General features: G+C 54.0%; 1 protein-coding gene across 1 annotated transcript in view; it reads left to right on the plus strand.

Annotated features, from left to right (window-relative positions):
• Window positions 1-15,854, plus strand: part of APBA2 (amyloid beta precursor protein binding family A member 2) — a 75,382-nt gene that overhangs the window by 45,820 nt on the left and 13,708 nt on the right. The window contains exons 4-6 of the mRNA XM_035023972.1: window positions 4,020-4,165; window positions 8,426-8,512; window positions 12,177-12,362. Coding sequence (XP_034879863.1) covers window positions 4,020-4,165; window positions 8,426-8,512; window positions 12,177-12,362 — 419 coding nt within the window. The remainder of the gene's footprint in view (window positions 1-4,019; window positions 4,166-8,425; window positions 8,513-12,176; window positions 12,363-15,854) is intronic.

The following is a 15,854-nucleotide window of genomic DNA, read 5'->3' on the forward strand; positions in this document are numbered from 1 at the left end:
CCCCGAGGCTGTGGAGCCCTTTGACCACCATCCCTCTGCTGTCCCAGGCAACCTCCTCCAGATCCAGCAATGTCGGCCGGGTGGGAAGAGCTTTCGCAGAGAAATGGTTGTGGTGGGGAGACCACGCAGAGGGGCAGCTCTCCCCCTCCAGACCTAGGCCCTACTTTCTCATGTCTCTCCTCCCCAACCCAAGGCTCTTGAAAGGACCCCTTCACTTAGTTCTGGAGCAGAAGATGCTTCTTTCTTCCAGACACAGATGACAGAGTTGGGGCTGAGTGAGGGGCTTCAGACTTGGGGAAAGGCTTTGCCAGCAGACTTGGAAGTCATGGGGGTGTCCATCTATGGGGGAGGGCCAGGGAGGCCCTGAGGCATCAGTGGCTTCTCGGACAGGGCTGGGGGGTTGAGGGATGGGGCCTTGGGCTTGCTTCCCTGAAGGTTTGGGAGAGGCTTCCAGAAGTGTCATCCAAGATCCCTGGAGCAAACCACCTGAGCACCCAGGAGGAAGGGGTACATCCCATGGGTGCTGCTGGGGAGGCTGTCAGGGTCAGTGGGGAGAAAGAGGGGTTTCCCCAGGGCAGTGGTGTCACGATGGGAGGACCCCACACCTTCTGTGGGGCACGACCTGGGGCATTCCTAAGTTGGGACCTGCCGGGGCCCGTTACTACTAACGGATTCCTTTCAAACCTCAGAATACTTATCTTGTTCTGAAGCACTTTATAAAATTGGCTTTAGTGTAGGAGCCGTGGTGCTGGCGTGAAAGAGATGGGAGTAGACCCCAGGTGCAAGTCTGACATGTGAGCCCCTGGGGAGGGGTCTTCAGGCAGACAGCTGAGGCTAATGGGACACACGCTATGACCAATTTCAGAGCTTTAGTGGAAAGCACGCAGAGCTGAGGCTTGTTCCTGTGAAAGCCTAATGCACAGGCCCCCTCCCAGGCATCTCACCTTGGGCCATTTGAAGAGAGTTTGAAGAGAACTAAAGTTTCAGAGAGTAATTTAGAAAACCTGCCCCGGATCCAGGGGCGGCCAGTGTCAGGGAAGCTGCATGTTCACTTCTTGGGGTGACAGTCTGCTCACGGTGGGCCCCTCACTGAGCCCCCAGTGCCCGAGCAGCCTCGGGTGGGCATGCGGGCCGGAGCTGGGGCCCCAATCCCTGGGGGTCTGCTGATGACGGGATGACAGAGCCCAGCAAAACTGCCCTTGTCCCCTCACACGTGCGTACCTCTGAACAGGAACACTGTGTTTGGGGGCTCGGGGACTCCTGCCTCTCTCCTGAAAGAATGAGAGGCCCCATGCTGTTTAGAGCAGGGGAGGCAAAAAGATCAGATTTCTAGAAGGACCCTCTCATGGCAGCATGGGGAGTGGTCTGTGGGTAGAAGGTTCAGGTCTTTGTCTTGTTGCTCTAACAAAGCACCAGAGGCTGTGGGGTGTATAAACAGCGGAGGATGGAAGCCCCAGATCAGGGTACCCACGTGGTCGAGTTCTGGTGCGAGCCCCCTTCTGGGTGACAGACGGCCGCCATCTCTGTGTCCACATGTGACAGAAAGCAGGCAAGGGTGCTCTCCGGGGTCCCTTTTATGAGGGCACAGACCCCATTCCTGAGGGCTCTACCCCCTGACCTCCCAGCTCACCTCCCAGAGGTCATACTTCTAATACCATCCCATGGGGGGTTAGGGCTTCCGCAGGGATTTTGGAGGGACCCAGACAGTCCATTGCAGTTCACACGGGCTAGGCGAATGCCATCCTTGGGTCCAGGATGGAAGGAGGCGGTGGTGGTGGCAGAACTGGACAGAGACACACTTGGGATAGGTTTGGTGGCAAATCGGAGGGACAGCCCTCGGGGATGGGCTGGATACGGGGGTGAAAGCCTGTGTAGTTGGGATGGGGGTGGGGTCTGAGATGAGGAACTGGGCTCAGTGCCTGGATGGAGCTTTGCTTTGGGCACATCGAGAGGGGGCCATCCCAGGGAGCCAGCAAGTAGGCTGTTGAGTATGTGGGGTTGGGGTTCAGAGAGCCACGGTGTCCTTTGCCAGCACCGAGTCCACAGAATGCCCGCATTCCATGGCCTCATGGAGGAGGATGAGCCTGCAGGGAGCTGAGAAGGAACAGCCAGAAAGGGAGGAGGAGATGATGACCACAGGCCCCCTGACGTGAGGGTACGGAGGTCGCGCGTAGCGTTCGCTTCGGTGGTGTTGGAGCGGGAAGGCAGCGGCCAGGTGGGGACATGCTGAGGAAGGGGTGCAAGCCAAACAGGCAGTTCTTTCTAGACATTTGTCCTCCAGAGGGAGGAGGGAGGGGGTCCACGGGAGGCGGGGATGTGGGGAGGGGGGCTTTTGAACCCGCCTGGGGACACGGGAGGATATTTAAGAGCTGTAGGAAGACCCAGCTGATGTAGGACTTGGTTCAGAGAGGGATGGGGTCGCAGGTGACCCTCCATCCCCAGCGGGGACCTGCCACACGGGGAGCGGAGGTGATGCTCTGTCGAGTACAGCCAAGTGAGGGGCAGCTGGAGGTTTGAGGAGATGGGGGAAGGTATGAAATGGTGCTTGCCCAGAGGGAGAGGGGGCACTTCTCAGGGGCATCTTTCGAGGTCACCAGCAAGTTTTGAGGGCATTTTGGTCCTTGAATTTGGAATGGAACCAGTCTGCCTTGTTGGGCGGCTCTGGCTCTTTCCAGCTGCAGGCCTGCAGGTAACAGGTGGTTGGAGTTGTGCCGAGGCCCTGGGGCCGACAGGTGGGGCGGGGAGTCGAGGGTGTTGGGCAGATGTTATGGGACTGGTGGAGAGCGGCATCCAGACTAGGCAGGTTGATGCCTTTAGCAGCAGAGTGGGTCAGAGGGGAGAACACGGAACAGCTAGGTGGGGGGGAGGGGCAGAGGGGACTGCTGGTCATGGGGACCGGGGAGCCACAGGACAGCCAGCCCTGTGGACCCTGGAGTGAGGGGGAGCCTGAGAGCCAGAGCCAAGGTCCCTCAGAAGGAAGGGTCTGGCCGAGGGGTGGGCAGGGAGAGAGAAGAAGGCAGTGACACGGAAAGGAAGGCCGAGCGATGGTCTATAGGTTAGACTGTGGACCCAGGGCCAAATTCTCCCAGCCACCCGGGTCCGTGCATGAGGTTTTCCTGGAGCACAGCCATGCCTGCTCATAGACAGATGGCCTGGGCCTGCTTTTGTCCTCGATGCAGAGGTGACTGGTTGCACACAGACCGCAAAGCCTAAGATATTTTCCATCTAGCTCCTCGAGGAAAGGGTTTGCTGACCTTACCTACAGCTGCCTGTCCAGGACAGGAGCCACTAACCACATGTGGCTATTTCTATGTAAATTAATTAGATTGCATAAAATTTTAAAAATTTCCTCTTGCAGTAGGCCCAGTTCAAGTACTCCAAAGCCGCACATGGCTAGTGGTTCCCGTATTAAACCGCACCAAGCTAGAACATTCTACATCGTGGCAAAAAGTTCCACTGACAGCAGTGGTCTAGAGGCAGCGGGGGAAGCAAGGACCATGTTACCCAGTGGTGTATGGGATGAGGGTGTATGGGATGAGGGTGTATGGGATGTGTGTGGAATGTGGGGACCCACCCAGGCGGGCATGTGACAGGACCAGAGCCCTACAGTGCAGAAATGGAAGAGAAGGCCCCAGAAGAGCTAGAGGGTAGTGGGCAGTTTCTGCTCCCTGCCCTGAGTCCCAGAGGGCTCTGGGGCAGGCACGGAAATGCTGTACGGTTTGGGAAAGCGCGTCTCTGGGATTGCAGCATGTGGTTTTCACCTTAGAGGCTGAGTGCCCTGAGTGACAACTGCCCGAGGCCCTGGAACTGTCCTCCTGAGCCATGCACGTGGACTTTTCTGGCCTGGGTGTTGATTTTGCATAGTTCCTCGCACCGCACACCGTGCGGGATGAGGGAAGGAGACTGGCCTCCCTCTGCAGGCTGCAGATGGGCGATGGGTCGGCCCTTCGCCTTTGTCCCCTGTCCCCGCGGCCTTGTTGCTTTGTCCTCTGGGAGGATGCTAACTGTGCCCTCATCAGTTCCAGGGCCCTGTGAACCAGAAGACCTCATTGATGGGATCATCTTTGCTGCCAACTACCTGGGGTCCACCCAGCTGCTCTCAGAACGTAACCCTTCCAAAAACATCAGAATGATGCAGGCGCAGGAGGCTGTCAGCCGGGTCAAGGTACTGGTAGGCGTAGCAGAGCCCTGGTTCACTTTGGGGGAGGGGGCACTGAAGTGGGGGTGGGTGACCCCACAGCCCTCAGCACGGAGAGCAGGAAGGCCTGAGGCGCCTGGCGAGGCCAAGGGCGACTTTGGCCTGTCTGGAAGAATGCTGGGGTCGGGGGCAGGGGCAGTTGGCTCGTTCACGAGGAACCACCACCCGGCCACTGGGAGTATGATTTTTAAAGGCAATTGGTCCACAGCATTCCACTCATAAAACATGTTGGGATGGAGCCTCAAGTCCCATTTTGATGGTATGTGTGTCTTTGACACCAAAGTGCTTACAGAATGGGAAACAAATCCCATGTGTCAATTAAATTCATGACCTCAAGAAACACTATGACGTGCTTGCTGCGCTGGGTACACACGGAATCGCCTGGTTGTGAACAGTGGGTGCAGCCGGGCAGGGGGAGGATGAGGCCAAGTCCGCAAAGCTAATGGGGTCCAGGGAGAAGGGCAGGGTGGTCCGCGGAGGTGCCCCCTCTGGTCAGGAGGGGGTCCTTGGATGCTGCCAGCCCCTGGGGCTGAGAAACCACGTCAGGCCCCTCCTCTGTCCTCATTGTGCACTGACCTCCTTTATGGAGGCACAGGGGCCTGGGGCACGAGCCCATGGCGGCCAGGAGAAGAGAAGCGCAGAGCCCAGGGCCCTCCTGCCCCACACCCAGTCCTGCTCCTCTGCCTGAAAGCCCGGCTCTCCTCTGCAGACCAGTGGCATCGCTCCGTCCGTCCGTCCCCAGTCTCGTCCTCGCAGATCTGGGGGGTGGTTGGTGATTCCCAGCGCTCGAGGGACGCGTGGGGGTGCTTCTTGTGGTCAGTGTGTGTGCTCGCTGACATGGCAGCCACCCACCCATCCTGCCCCTGCAGGGGGGCTTCCCCTGAGCACAAGGTCAGAGTCTCAGGGTGTTGACACAAGACCAAAATAACTTGGCCGCCCTTCCTTCTCTTCCTTTCGTTCTTCCTTTATCCGTTTTTCTTTTCTCTTACATGCTGCTCAGAGGATGCAAAAGGCTGCTAAAATCAAGAAAAAAGCGGTGTGTAGGGCTGAGGGGTTTGCCTGGGTTTCTGGGCCTCGTCCTGTGCAGTTTGGGGGGGGGGCGGTCCCGTTTGTAGGAACATACATCATGTGGCAAACAGCTTTTTCCTCTTCCCTTGGTAGATAGACTTCTGAACAAAACCACAGACAAGTTTTTAAATTTTTAACCACCCACTTACAGAAGAATCTCATCATTGCCCTTTTTATAAATTTCTTGTTTAGTGCCTCCTGTGCTAGAACGTGGTTAATGCCGCGATATCACTCTTTCACACAGACGTTTTTACGGGTGACATTTGATATGATCATGTGACACATTTAGCACTTAGGCCTCCTGTACAAAATTAATTAAACTGTTCTGATATTTAAAGACTCATTAAGCTTAGTTTACTAAATCAGGATGATGGTGAGAAAGTCAATTTGCCCAGGAGATGCGTTCCCCACTGGAAAGAGTTGCTGCAGGGCGTCTGGGTGGCTCAGTCGGTTAAGCATCTGACTCTTTTTTTTTTTTTTTTAAAGATTTTTTTATTTATTTTTTGCCAGAGAAAGAGACAGTGAGAGAGGGAACACAAGCAGGGGGAGTGGGAGTGGGAGAGGGAGAAGCAGGCTTCTCGCTGAGCAGGTAGCCAGATGTGGGGCTCGATCCCAGGATCCTGGGATCATGACCTGAGCCGAAGGCAGACCCTTAACGACTGAGCCACCCAGGCGCCCCAAGCATCTGATTCTTGATCTCAGCTCAAGTCTTGCTCTCAGGCTCGTGAGTTGAGGCCCTGCATTGGGCTCCACGCCCAGTGTGGAGCATACTTTAAAAAAAAAAAAAGGGTAGGGGAAAGTTTCTGCAGCATGAGCCAACATTAAAAAAAATCAAGTTGACTTCCAGTCATTTGTTTGTAAACCTGGTCATTTAGTAAATGCTGGGTCCTCCCAATACAGGAAATCTCAAATGCTCGGGGTCAGAAGGCACTGATTTGGTGCAGGCTTGTTGCTTAAACGGCAAGAGATTTAGTCCTCCATTCCCCACCTAGAAAACCATTTTCTGTCTGCGTGGCCACAGGAGCCTGTCTGGGCGCTCCCTTCCTCCTGTGGTGAGACTTCTGTCCCTGTGATATTTGCTCTTTGCCCAGTGGTGTCTCCTTGGATTCCTTGCGCTGTAGGAGAGGAAGGAACTCACCCATCTCCCTCTGCCCAGCGAGCGTTCTGCTCGGTGCCTCCAGGCAGCGTAGATGGGCCTGGCTTTGCAGAGCTGTAGTTGGGGTAGGCTTCCCCCCAAGGGAGAGGGGCGCCTAGCCTGCAGTTTGCCCAGGGCACCCCTAGGCTGCCCAAGCACCAGGCAGCTGGAGCGGGGCTCTGTTGTACGCCGCAGCCCGGTCCTCGGTCTGCTATCCGGGGACCCCAGAGGGGCCTGGAGCGGGTGCATCCAGCTCGGAGCAAGCCTCTGCAGCCTGCTGTAAACCTGGAGAGCTGTTCTTCCCTGCAGGCAAGGAGATGTTCGGGATCGTTGCTGAGGGCCCCTTTTCTGGTCTGCTCACATCTGGCCAGGCAAGTGCTGAGAGGAGGGTGCTTCACGAGTCTGGGACCAGGAGGAAGCAGTGTCCCCCGCACAGCTAACCTGCTGGTGACTATGGGGTCATGGCCCCCCCATCCGCAGACATGCCCACCCTCTTGCCTGGTGGCCCTCTGTTGGATTCCTGCTATTGACACTCCCCCTTTCCTCCAGCAGAGCGTATCACGGGGCAAGCTTTGCTGTTCCCTGTTGCCGATCAGGTTTTGGCTTCATCTGTTCACCCCCAGTTTGAGCCCGCTCAGCTTCACGTTTGTCACTCTTCTCTCATTAAGTGCACAGGACTCGAGTTTCCTCCAGAAACTGTCACGAAAACCAAGTCCACCTGCAACTTACTTTCTTTTTTTTTTTTTTTTGCTTCTGGCCCAACCTACTTTCTCAAGCAAGAGGATTTTGAGGAACAATCCTGTAATATGTAACGTTTAAAAGCTTGTGGGCATACACTATAATCCGGTTTTTCAAATAGAGAAAAAGTAGTTCCTCTACATTCCTGCAGACTGTTTTCAACTGGGTAATTTTGAACTCTCTTCTCTTTTAAAAGCAGTTAAAAACAGTATCACCTCATGGTGGGCTGGAAGCCCCAAAGACCTTTTCTCTTGAAAACTGAGCTGCAATACAAATTTATCAATATTATACAGGGCCTCTCTGCGACTCTGATTTCTTGAGGAATTGTCAGCAGGGGGTTTTAGATTTCGGATTTTTTAGTGAGGAATTAAATCACAGTTTCTGCTCTTTTGAAGTGGAAGATATGCCATTGTGGGCCCCCAGTGACCATAAAGAATTTCTTACCTCAGTGGGTAAACCGGAAGAGTTTGTATCTCATTTCCACTGTGCAGTAGTAATTAGGATTCCCATGGTTGTAAAAAGCAATGAAAATCTGTCTTGGTTTAGAGCAGACCCTGAATATATAGTTCACTCAGCTTCTAGAACATTCCGTGGACACATAAGTAATGGCCATGGGATGAACACACTCCAGGAGCTGACAAAACAGGGGCGTTTGTGTGACAGCTTCTTCTGGTTTTTCCCATGTTGCTGGGAGGGCAGCACTGAGTCCTGTTGGGGTCTTGCTTCCCTTAGGGTTTTTGGAAGATCAGCATTAAGCCTGCTCGGGGGTTGACATAACTAGGACTATTTAAATCAGAAGAAGATGCTGACGCTCTAATCCATCGTCTTTGAAAATTCCTTCCCCATTTCCTGGGGATATTTGGAATCCCAAATCCCGGAAACGTATGTAGCCCGAGTACACAGATCCTGTGCCTTTGCCGAGTTTGATAAGGGTTGGCAGGCAGGCCTACTTTTTAGGGAGTGGAGGGGCTGCGCTTTGGATGCTGGGACCCAAGACCCCAGGCGTCTGGCCCCCCTCCATGCTCAGGCTTCCGGAAGCTGTCTCCTCCCTCCTTCTTCACGCCCTGTGCTAACTGCCTTTAGAACTCACTTCGCTAAGGATTGTGCTGGAAGGCGGCATGCAATTTAGATTTCCCATGGCTGCTGCAAGCTGGAGTAGCATTTCCCTCCAGGGGCGCTCAGGGTCATTAGTAAAATTGTCAGGCCTTTGTTCAAGTTAGTTTTTTTTTTTTTTTTTTTTTTTTTTTTTTTTTTTATTTGTAACAGTATCCACTGTCCTTTCTTAGAATTCGGAGGGGGATGCCCAGACTCTGACCGAAGTGGATCTCTTCATCTCCACCCAGAGGATCAAGGTGTTAAATGCGGACACACAGGTAAGCGTTTTAAAGACCGCTGTTTAAAATCATGTACTTAAGCCCCTAACTTCCCACCTCAGGGACTAGAGGAGAACGAAGTCTGGCTGCGGGAGAACTTTCCCTCTGGGAATGAGCTGAAGGGCTGCCCCCAGGACAGTTGCTCCGGACCCCCGGTCTTGAATGAGTTGTGGTTGTAGAATCTCGAGTGAGCTGCAGGGGGCCGAGGAGCACCAGGCTGGGAAGAGAAAAGCCCGCGGTGTAGGTTTGCCGCAGCTGGGATTAAGTAGGCAAAATGAAGGGGAAGGAGCGGGGAGTCGGAAGCTGTGTGCTCACCATCAGGATTCTAGAAGGGCCTTCCTGAAACCTGTGCATGCCAGGCCTGGGGAATCGAGTGGGAGGGTGGAGATGCCGTGTGAGCCCTCGGCCCTCTGAGTGGGTGGTCTTCCAGCAGGGGTGGGGCTGTCTTAAGATTTTCTACCTGTGAACCCTGTGCTGTGGTCAGGTTCTACTCATTTTTCCTGGGCTTTCATCACTGCTGTTGGTGGAGAAGACAGATCTGTGAGGAACAAGTGAGCCGAGGAGAAGGAGGGAGGAGGCCAGGGGCATGGGCCAGAGGGAGGGAGGGGTCGGGAAGGCCTCAGGCAGTGCTGTGTCCTTGAGGTTTGCTGAGGGAGAGGGAGGCCCCACTGTCCCTGGGGTCAGACCTCCATTCCTGGGCCCGTTGGAGGACGGAGGACGGCCAGATGCTGGAGTAACGACCCCTTTGCTTCTTTGTCATCAGCAAGTAATCTGTGTGCTGACACTCCGGATGTGTGGGGACCCTATTCCCCAATACCCATTTTGCCTGCAGGTTTTGGCACCCAGTGATCATCTTGCTTGAGTTGGTTCCAACACCGGAAATAAAAAAATGGTGCATTTCCTAATTATCTCATGCTCTCCACTTTTATTATCAGACCTTGCCCCGTGCAGAAGACTTCTTGTTTCTTTCTCTCTCTCTTCACTGTGGACCGATGAATTTTTTTAACTTGTGTTTTAATTATTATCCTCATTATTCTTTTTGGCGCTCTGGTGATCCCCAATTCAGCCAGAGACCTTTAAACTGAGTCCTGTGTGGCTTTGACATCTTCCCTTTAGTCGCTGATCACGTCCTTGCTTTCCGAGGTGGTGAGGCATTCCGAGCTCCCCTTACGCTTTCCCTGCCCCAGACCTGGAATCAGCCGTTTCTTCGAGGAGCTACACACAGTTCCTTTTCGTGGGGAACAATATTACAGAAACAAAGACCTGGGTGCTGGCCGTGTTCACCGTCGCAGGGGTCTCCTTGTTCCTGGGCCCTTGCAACAAACAGAGCTAAACAGTAAATGTGTTTTATTTATTTATTTTTAATTTTTTATTGTTATGTTGATCACCATACATTACATCATTAGTTTTTGATGTAGTGTTCCATGATTCATTGTTTGTGCATAACACCCAGTGCTCCATGCAGAACGTGCCCTCCTCAATACCCATCACCAGGCTAACCCATCCGCCCACCCCCCTTCCCTCTAGAACCCTCAGTTTGTTTTTCAGAGTCCATCGTCTCTCATGGTTCGTCTCCCCCTCCGATTTCCCCCCCTTCATTCTTCCCCTCCTGCTATCCTCTTCTTTTTTTTTTTCTTAACATATATTGCATTATTTGTTTCAGAGGTACAGATCTGAGATTCAACAGTCTTGCATAATTCACAGTGCTTACCAGAGCACATACCCTCCCCAGTGTCTATCACCCAGTCACCCCATCCCTCCCACCCCACCCCCCACTCCAGCAACCCTCAGTTTGTTTCCTGAGATTAAGAATTCCTCATATCAGTGAGGTCATATGATACATGTCTTTCTCTGATTGACTTATTTCACTCAGCATGATACCCTCCAGTTCCATCCAAGTCGTTGCAAATGGCAAGATCTCCTTTTGATGGCTGCATAATATTCCATTGTATATATATATACCACTTCTTCTTTATCCATTCTTCTGTCGATGGGCATCTTGGCTCTTTCCACAGTTTGGCTACTGTGGACATTGCTGCTATAAACATCAGGGTGCACGTACCCCTTCAGATCCCTACATTTGTATCTTTGGGGTAAATACCCAGTAGTGCAATTGCTGGATCATAGGGTAGCTCTATTTTCAACTTTTTGAGGAACCTCCATACTGTTTTCCAGAGTGGCTGCACCAGCTTGCATTCCCACCAACCGTGTAGGAGGGTTCCCCTTTCTCCGCATCCCCGCCAACATCTGTCGTTTCCTGACTTGTTAATTTTATCCATTCTGACTGGTGTGAGGTGGTGTCTCATTGAGGTTTTGATTTGGATTTCCCTGATGCCGAGCGATATTGAGCACTTTTTCATGTGTCTGTTGGCCATTTGGATGTCTTCTTTGGAAAAATGTCTGTTCATGTCTTCTGCCCATTTCTTGATTGGATTCTTTGTTCTTTGGGTGTTGAGTTTGGTAAGTTCTTTGTAGATTTCGGATACCAGCCCTTTATCTGATATGTCATTTGCAAATATCTTCTCCCATTCTGTCGGTTGTCTTTTGGTTTTGTTAGTAAATGTGTTTTAAAATAAAGCCCAGAGTTCATACTTGTACCTTTGTCTGCAAGGAAGGTGGCTATGCCAAGGGCATGTGGCCAGCAATCAGGAGATGCTGAAGAGCCATCCCCGACGGTTCCCCGTCTGGCCCCCCTCCCGAAAAGTGGCTCTTGTGCTTTGAAACCACCCCCCAGCCTTGGCCAGGAAACAAATCAGCTCCTGGGAGACAGACGTGGGGTAGTATCTGCTATGAAAATGGATTCTGTGAGGAAGAAAAGGGGCTTCCGAGGTTGCAGAAGCAGCCAATTTTTCTCTTGTGGAAAAAGCACAAAGGCAATAAAAGACCAACTGATGAGTTTCTCAGAGTCTTTGTGTGCAGCCTTGTTAGGTAGGGGTCATGCGCACGACGCTCTGTCAGATGACAAAAGCCATCAAGAGTAATGGACCTGCCAGGAGCCGAGGGAATTGAAAGGCCACAGAGACCCATCCGTCAGTCAGGGGAGCTGCCTCAGTGTCCCCTGACCAGGGCCTGCACTGCTTGGGCTCCCTGGGAAGAACTCACCTGTGGAATGATGAGCCTTGCTCATCTGCTAGGGAAAGGCACGTGCCTTGCAGGGAAGGGACCCTTCTTCAGAGCCACAGACTGCCTCTGATCGGGTGGGGACAGGCTTCACCTGCTGACAGCCTCCCCACTCTTCCTCCAGCAGGAACCAAGAGCTCCCCCTGACGTCGTGCCTCCAAGAGCAGCGGGAGGGTGCTGTGGGGCGAAGGTAGATTCACCTTGACTGTGCATCACTGCCCTCAAACGCTCTGTTCCCTAGAGCAGTGATTCTCAACCAGGGTGATGTTGTTCCCCATGAGGACATTTGGCAGAGGCTGGAAATACTTTTGGTGGTCACAACCTGGGAACGGGGTGATGGCTACTGACACCTACTGGCTTGAGGCCAGGGATGCCGCTAACCATCCTACAGTGTACGGAACCGCCGCTCACAAGAAAGAAAGACCCCCCCCCCCCCCCCTGAAGATCATTAATGTCAAGGCCAAGAAATCCCGGACTTGAGTGTTTTTTTGATGGCTTGTTCCCCCTAATGTTTCCTAACCTGGATCCCCCCCACTCCTGACAGGAGACCATGATGGACCACGCCTTGCGCACCATCTCCTACATCGCGGACATTGGGAACATCGTGGTGCTGATGGCCAGGCGGCGCATGCCCCGGTCGGCCTCTCAGGACTGCATCGAGACCACCCCTGGGGCCCAAGAGGGGAAGAAGCAGTACAAGATGATCTGCCACGTGTTTGAGTCTGAGGACGTAAGTAACCGCGCAGGCCTGCCGCGCCCCTCCCAACGGCCCCGACTTCACCAGGGCTCCGGCGGCATCCCAGGCTCTTTGGAAACCATGTCTCAGGTAGAAATCCTGTGCACCAACATATATGTTTCCGGTGGAATCAGTGGGGTTTTCTTCTAACACCCGAGTTTGCAGAGATAGGGAACATAGTTTTACTTCACTTTATGAAATACATCCTTCGGGCGCCTGGGTGGATCAGTTGGTTAAGCGACTGCCTTCGGCTCAGGTCATGATCCTGGAGTCCCAGGATTGAGTCCCGCATCGGGCTCCCTGCTTGGCAGGGAGTCTGCTTCTCCCTCTGACCCTCCTCCCTCTCATGCTCTCTGTCTCTCTTTCTCTCTGTCTCAAATAAATAAATAAAATCTTTAAAAAAAAAAAAAGAAAGAAAGAAAGAAATACGTCCTTCAGGGCTGTTCATAAATTGAACCGTAGTTAAATAGGCCAGGGGCGCTATCTGAAGAAATCCTTTAACACAATCTTTTTCTCCTAGAACAGATTACTCCCTGACTTTTCTGTGGTTAAGATGCACATTTTCACACGCCAGGCTTGTGCACAAGGAGGTAACTGTGCCCGAGGAACAGCTCTCCTTTTGCTCATGGCCATTTTCATGTTGGCATTTAAATACTCCAGACTTGCTGAGAGACCATGATCCCTTTGACTCTTTCCTTCAGTGGGATGAGAGCATCTTTCTGAGCCTGGAATTGGGAGAAGGGGACCAGAGAAGGGAGCAGGGGGCTGAGTGGTGAGCGAAGGGGACAGTGGGCCAGGTCTCTCTGCTGCCCCCTGGCGGGCAGATCTTGCGGGTGTTGCCAAAGTAGAATTTTGAAAAAACCATCGCTTCTCCGTGAATACTTGGAAAGGGGCATTCTTGTTCACATATGGACTTGCAGGGCAGGGACCTGAAGCAGAAGGGAATGGCCCCCAGATTTTTATATTTGAAGGCAGGGCTGAGGGATGGAGGTAGTCATCCTCTTGCTAAGAAGTTGAAGTCATCTAGAAGTGCTTCGAAACGATGGTGTATTGATGGGAGAAGAGAGTGTGTGCTGTGCACACACACATTCTTTTCCCCACGATCCAGATCTCCGTGGGCACCCGGATGGGCACTTCTGCGTGACTCAGGGCATGAGGATGACTTAGAGACCTGGTAGGGGGAGATGGGCCCTCGGGAATGGCTGTGAGTGATGGGCAGGGTAAGGCCAGTGGCAAAGGGTACCAGCCCCTGTGGATGGCTGCGGGCTGAGGGCTAGAGTCAGGGGTGCTGCTGTCTGGGGGTGCTGCTGTGGCCCCCCTGTTCTCCATGCAGGGGGAGATAAGGCTGAGGGCCAGCGGAGGTGGGTGTGAGTGGGACTCTGAATGGCCCTTGAACGAGTGAGGGAAGGACTCACCCGGTGGGGTACGGAGGGGTGGACCCTCAGAAGCTGCCCAGAGCGTAGGACCTGGATGGTGGCTCCGTCTGGGGGGGGGGCTGCTGGGGACAAGTAAGTGATCCAAGGGTCTGGTGACAGCAGACGGAACACCCGGAGAAAATGCAAGGTGGCATTAAGGATAGCAGTGGCTCTTTCTGAGACTCAGTTTCCCTCTATAAAATGGAGCTCAGGCACAGCCGGGCTGAGGCCAGGGTAGATGAGCCACACGGGCGAAAGTGCTGAGGCAAAGCGGTGCTGGGGTATGGCAGCTGCCCTTCCCCCGCCTCACCTCCTGCAGGAGGCCACCTCTGAGGGCCAAGCTGCCAATGGCCGCCCCTCTCCGAGCCCCCTGCGCTCCCCACTGCCTGCGCGGGGCTCCTGCCCTCACAGCACTGAACACCCACAGCCCTGGCTGTGAGCTGGGGGGCAGGGGAGCCCCCTTGTCTGCAGGGCTGCCAGTGTGTGTCCCCCAGGGCAGCTGGAAGGGACACCGGGACACAGGGCGGATGGGGAAATGATTTGGGAGACCGTCACCAGCAGTTGGGGGGGGAGATGCCAAGGGCTCCTGGATTGCACCCCAAGGAACCCAAGCATGAATGGCCTCACTGTCCCCAGGAGCTCCTATGGGTTGCGGTGGGGCGCCCAGGCAGAACCCCAGGCAGAGTCCCAGGGCATCGGGCAGTGCCGCCAGGCTATCCATGCAGGGGTGAAGGGAGCGATGCTCTCAGAACTCCTCCCTGTCAGGGGACCACAGTCAGCTGGGGACAGACCCGGCGACCTGGGGACAGCTGGCAGCAAGCTTTGGGACCACAGTGGGGCAGGGCAGGTCCTGGGGTCCCATCCCCTGCCCCCTCCCTCTTCCGGCCTCTTCCCAAGGCCTGACTCCCAGCTTTAGCCAGGGCCCTGGCTACTGCTCTGCTGCTCCTCAGTGCATCACCTTGGGCTCCCCACCCTCCAGTCCACACGTGTCCAGGCCGGGGTGTCTCCCGGTGGCCTCTGGGCACTGCAGCTCTGGCCAATCCGCCCTAAGTGGCGTGGCCAAAATGCCAAAATGCTGGTCTTTGGGAGTGAGCAGGGCTTATTCCTGCCAAGTGAACATCGGCCTGTCCTTCCTGTAAACTCTTCCGGGCCCAGTGTGGGAGGGCAGTTCAATCAGACTCCATACCTATTTTGGGAAAGCCTTCCATGCTCCGGCTCTGCCTTTATCATCCAGCCCAGCCCGCTTTGGTGCAGAGACATACTCATTTGTAGCACTTAAAGCATGCAGTGTGTAGAGGAAGGAAGGGATTTAGGCATTTAGGTCAAATCCTTGGTTTTACCATTTTCTGCTCCTGAGGTTTGCAGGGGGCGCCCATGCAGAAGGCCCCTTTGATGGCTATTGGGAGGCAGGGGGCGGCAGGGGGTAGAGCAGCCCTGGGGCTCCCGCAGTCAGGGCTGGGTGGGGAGGAAGCCCTGCTGGGGGCCAGGCCCCTGGGAGCCCTGTTGCTCTCCAGGGCCACATGCTTGCCAGAGTGCTTGGCGTCCTTCCGGGAGCTCGGGACTTTAGCTCTTGCCCCTCAACCGTCCCCTGTCTGCACACTGGCTGGTGACAGGCGAAGCCTGGCAGTGACTTTTCAATGTCCAGGACTCTGCAGTGTCGGAGATTCAGTAACGTGCACACAAGTGGTTCCCTGTAGTGGAAAGAGGTGCTTTGCTCTGTAGGGTCTGTGCTGGTGTCTCCAGGTCTTGTGCTTCTCATCAGCCTCAGCCTGGAACAGCCACCCTCCCCCCACAAAAACAGCTGGACACACATGCTGCCTCCCCGGTTGACACTGGGTTCTGTTGCTAAGGAGACATAAATGTTGGGGAGACAACTAAGAGTCTCTGTGACCCTCCTCCAAGAACAAGTCTACTTTTGGAGTAAGGTGGGTGGAAAGAAAATAGAGTAGTCACCAATTAAAACAACAAAATAGGCTATTTAGCAAACAATTCATAATTTTCCCAGACTTTATTTGAAACTGTGCTTTGTCCTGGATGGTTGGGGATGGAAACGGCTCTGGCGGGAGCAGTC

Source organism: Mirounga leonina, unplaced genomic scaffold (genome assembly GCF_011800145.1).
Source record: "Mirounga leonina isolate KUSES-001 unplaced genomic scaffold, KU_Mleo_1.0 Mir_178, whole genome shotgun sequence".
Classification (NCBI taxonomy): Eukaryota; Metazoa; Chordata; class Mammalia; order Carnivora; family Phocidae; genus Mirounga; species Mirounga leonina.